Below are 4,998 nucleotides of genomic sequence, written 5' to 3'. Positions count from 1 at the left end.
CTGATTCATCAATGTATTTAAGCATGTTCCTAACTGGAAGCACTAACATCAGTGGGATGGCTCACATACTTTAAGTTAGTCAAGTGCAAAAGTAATCTCTGGAATTGGGGTTTTAAGGCTGAACAATTACAGGGTTTTCTTTTTTTATTCTCCTTTTTGGTTCAATAGGTATTTAATTCAAATCATTACTACTATAGGTTGCCATTTTATATAAAATATTTTTTTATTAATAAGTAACAAATATCTATGATAAATACATAAATAGGAACAATAAATAAATAATAGATTGACATAAATATCCTGTTACAAATATCATAAAATGATCTGAAAATATTTTCACAGTGCACAGATAGAATAAATAGTAACAACAGGTTTTAAAATTCCACAGCATCTCATTTTAAATCATGTATAAAATATTACTTGATTTCAGTTAGTACTTCTAAAAATGTTGGTATTTAAATTTCTTAAACTTCTTTGTGAGTTTGTCCTATATTTGCAAACTCCATAATTCCACATGGATTCTCCTGCTAGCCCTGAGGCTGAACTGCTAGTCTTTTATGAAATAATTGGTATCTCTTCACTTTCAGCCTGGGAAACTGTAGGTCCTTACCTCCTGGTCAGAGTGTCCCATTTTCCATCACTGCAACCAAACATGTCTCCAGATGCCCAACTTGCTGATGAGTCTATGTTGGAATATCTGAATGGAACTCTCACCTCAGGTAGTTTTGGAGAGATTTTTGCAAAAGCAGCTGGAAATATGTTGGAAGATTTTCTGGATTGCCACCTTGCCATACCCCTTCAGGGACACTCGAGGCCTGACATTAGAGGAAAACTATGCACATCTTTTTTCTTTGAATGTTTTTCCAATTCACATTTGTTATGCTGTTATACTGTGGTTAAGCTGCATGTTACAGTTCAGAGATGAGATTTGATCAGAGAAGAGTTGAACCACAGAACTATATAGCAAACCCATAATGTCAACAATGTTTAAGGTCTAACCCTTTAATTTTCTTGTAATTTTTTTGCATCGATATCCTTCATTTTGCAATTTAAACTTTGAGTAAATCAACAGAGTATTATCACATAAATTGTAATATGGGCAGTTGGAATTTCATTATGGAGTGAGCGTATTGCATAATAGAAGATCAAGCATTATGGAGTCTTAGAAGTCACTATGGGAAGAATCAGTAGAGAGGAAGGAATCCACTGCATGGTACAATTTCATCCAACCGTTTTAACCTCTGTAGTCGCTGCATCCTCAGCTGGAATGAAATGAAATTTGGTTGAAACACAAAGGGAAAAATTAATTTTCCATTGTATTAATGTCAATACATTAAATGAAAATAACTTTCTACACCTCATAATCTCACAAGTCTTATGCTCAGTTCATATATTTTATAAATGTCTCTAGGAAACTTTGCAAGCTGTGGTATATGATGAGGACAGATTAATAAATAGTAACCATGACCATAACAGAAACACACTACATATGTAGAAGTCAGAGTACCTTGGGGGTGGAGGGGAAGTATCATTATTTGATGACCAAAATACTGGTGAGGTGGTTAAGGATTCGAAATATATGTACTTTGTTGCATGGACTGCCAATTAAGTAGTGCATAACAGCACTTGATATGTGGGAGATTATGAAGAATCGCAAACCTAAATAAAAGTAGAAACACAGAAAAAGAAATCCATGTAATTGCAAATCCATTTCCAGGAGAGGATGGGAAGAGCCGGAAGCTGCTGCCATGGAAATCAGTTGCTATTTGGCCACTGATCCTGTAGAAGATGATCAGGCCCGATATAAGCAGAGTTATAAAATATCCGCTATCTCTGTTCAACTGTATGATTGACACTAATATTAATTCATTTACTCCAAGGAAAAGATTTGTACTGTACCTTAGTTACTAAGCCTTCTAGTGAGTTTGTCAATAAGTACAAAACATCTGGGTATTTCCACACGAATGATCTCCCAGGCACACAGGCTGTATTGTTTTTCTTTCAGGAAAGCATCTATCTCCTGAAAGTATTTTTTCACTCTCCGACTGGTGAGCTGGAGTTCCTCACTTTCCGGTTTGGTTAATTCCTTCTCCATCTGTGTTCTCAAACATGCCTCCAGCCGCTGAATTTGCTGGTAAAGTCCATTTTGGAACCTGACTATGGAAGTCTCATCCCAGGCACTCTGAGTGAGGTTTTTGCTAAAGATGTTGAAGATCTCTTGGAGGATCTCTTGAATTGCCACCTTGGCATTCTCCTTCTGGGACATTGAAAGTTCAACAACATTCTGGGTGGGCTTGAAAGCTGCCCTTTCGTTTATGCATTGTGAGGGGAAATTTCCGCTCATTTTCTGCAGAAGCTCCAAGCTCTCTTTGTTCATTTTGTTCTGCTGGAAGTGAAGCATGGTACAGAGTCGAGATGAGATTTCAGTGCAGAAGAGCAGTACAAGGCAAACCTGCAGCAAACACCTGGTGGTCATGATGATGTCTATACACTCCTTTTCTTTGTGTGGAACTTTGAGCCTGGAGTTTGTTGAGGGTCCTACGTAGACTGCTGTGTCTTTCCTTCATGTCTCTGAATTTAAATATTTGGCTGCAGAATTTTTGTTTCATCATTTTCGTTTAAGGCTTCAGTCTTTTTCTTTCTGTTTAATTCACTGCTTTCTAGTTCTTTTACCACACTTCCTCCTTTTTGTATTTTTGTGAAAGTGAACCTTGAGCCTGGAGTTTGTTGAGGCTCCTACGTAGACTGCTGTGTCTTTCCTGTATGTCTCTGAATTTAAGTATTTGGTTGGAGAATGTTTTTGATCATTTTCTATTTACAAGATTTTCCTTCTTGGAGGTTTCAGAGTTTTTCTTGCTATTTTCTAGTTCTTTTACCATGTTTCCTCCTTCTTTTTTGTGTGTGAAAATGACCACCCATGACAATACACAACCCTGTTAACTCATGTTGGATCCACATACATACAGGCTTTTTATCATACATTAATTTCTATAATTTAAGAAGATCATCCACAATTCCAAAGTGGTATGGAAAAGACCTCCAATTCATCAGCCAGTGCACCTCCCATTCATAACCTCCTTCATTTGAGAGATTAGGAATATTTAAATTTTTCTAGGCATGGAGGAAGTAAATGCGGGAGGAAAGGGTTAGGCCTCCCAAAAATATTGGCAAATCTCCCCAACTTTAACCATTTCCTCCGATTCAGAAGACACATTTAAAATCTAGACAGCACAAACCATCGGTATCTTCCTTCTGTGAAACCACAGGAGATAGAATGCTCTGAGGAAATGGAACCTTAAATCATTGTTATTTCCAGGTCTTAATATACATACTGGAGCTGAGTAATAGATCCAGCTGAAAGGTGTGAATATCATGTCCTGTTAATCACTCCAAGTAGCTGACAATAGTGAAAAATTGAGAATAATTCATAAAACAGGATGAGCAATTAGTATAGTAACACATGCTAGAGAGGTACCCACATGGATGACTGTGATTTACAATGTGGTCAGAAGGAGGTTATGCAGAGAAGTCACATTATGTATTTTTTACCAAGTGTGTCCCTGGGATGAAAGAATTCAAATAATGTTTTAAAAATGAAATTCAATGTTCACCATTTTTGCTGGTTCCTTCTCTTTGAACATTTGCCTTCCCCTGGGCTTGGGCAGGGAAATTCTTCTAGTTTGTTTTATTCTCTTCACTTCCTGTGGTCACGTTTCATTTTCTGGATCTCAGGCCCTAGCACAGACTGTTATGCTGGAGTTTCCATCAGGGCAGGGAAGTGTGTTTTAATTCAACAAGAAAACTATTTTCACCGAAATTAAAAATGAAAATCACATGAAGAAATTATGAAGACATTTATGTGCATATTAAATTGATTAGAGACTCCCAAGTTTTCCTGCACTTGTATAAGAATTTTGAGATTTTAGCTTCAAATTTTTGAAAGACACTCTGCAAAGCAGAGAAAGCAGACTTACCAGAGCCCCCAGATCATCATGGGCTAACCCACTATATGAATGAGACCATGCTTTTGGTCGCTCTTATTACTTGACGCTTCACACCCCCAGCACACATTGTTCCAGCCTGGGGCAGCCCTGGCAGGATGGCTGTAATGGAACCACGCTGATAGGGACCAGAAGGGAGGTCTGACAAAGCCCTAGAAGTGATGCAGACACTCAGGTGCTCTGTGTGGAAAGATTTTGTGTTCTGTGCAGAAGCCATCGGGTCATCTATTTCTATGATGAAAGCTGGGGCAACTATTTCTTCTTGCCTGCTAGTGGAATGATAAGGGAGAGCTTAAGTGGGGATGAATTAGTGGTGATTTCCTTCTTTTTTATCCACCTGTGGTAGGCTTTCCTACAGGAAGACCTAAAGTCATAGATGATGGATAACATCAAATGGCTCTTAAGTAGATTAAAAGATTCTTCCACGTAGCACAGCTTAAAAACAATGTGGTGGAATGATTGTCAGGAGGTTCTCCTCTGCACTATAGAGAAAATGGAGACGTTAGACTTTGAAGAAGAGTTCGTATGGCTCCCAGGTGCAATATGACTGCCGTGTTCCACCAGAGAGGGGGGTACATTTTGGAGGTTGTGAACCAATCTGTTTATAATCTTTGACTTGTTCGTACAGTCTATTTTTACTCTCATTATTTCCCTGTAATTGTGTTCTTTCAGTACAACTGGTAGGCTTTAACTACACCCAAGAATGAATGAAGGAAGAAAGACTTGGGCAGGAAAGAATTTCTACTGTTGATAGGCACAGCTACTGAAAAAGCCTGCACCATAAGAAAGGATAGGCATTTGTATTAAGAGTTCACTCCCTGTACATGCCTCTAAACCAGCAGGTCCCAGACTGAGGTTCATGAATAAGGTGATGGTATAGAGTACTGGATGGTGATCTTCAGAGAACTGACAGTTCCCACAATCTTTTAAAGACAGCTAAAATTATATACATGCGTTCCTACTACTCCCTTTCTCTGTAAGCATTTGGTGTACCTGC

General features: G+C 38.3%; 1 protein-coding gene across 1 annotated transcript; it reads right to left on the bottom strand.

Moving 5' to 3' along the window:
* Positions 1-1,900: 1,900 nt before the first annotated feature.
* On the bottom strand, positions 1,901-2,476 carry LOC112102097 (interferon beta-like). The gene has a single exon (XM_024193166.3). The coding sequence runs from the start codon at positions 2,474-2,476 to the stop codon at positions 1,901-1,903; it is 576 nt and encodes a 191-aa protein (XP_024048934.3).
* Positions 2,477-4,998: the final 2,522 nt, after the last annotated feature.

The sequence above is a fragment of the Terrapene carolina genome, unplaced genomic scaffold (assembly GCF_002925995.2).
Source record: "Terrapene carolina triunguis isolate 2854851 unplaced genomic scaffold, T_m_triunguis-2.0 Scaffold50436, whole genome shotgun sequence".
Classification (NCBI taxonomy): Eukaryota; Metazoa; Chordata; order Testudines; family Emydidae; genus Terrapene; species Terrapene triunguis.
Note: the sequence above shows the minus strand (reverse complement) of the source record. Positions and strands in the feature narration are given on the sequence as shown.

Coding starts and splice junctions, on each gene's coding strand:
- LOC112102097 (XM_024193166.3), bottom strand. CDS start 2,476: ATGACCACCAGGTGTTTGCTGCAGGTTTGCCTTGTACTGCTCTTCTGC.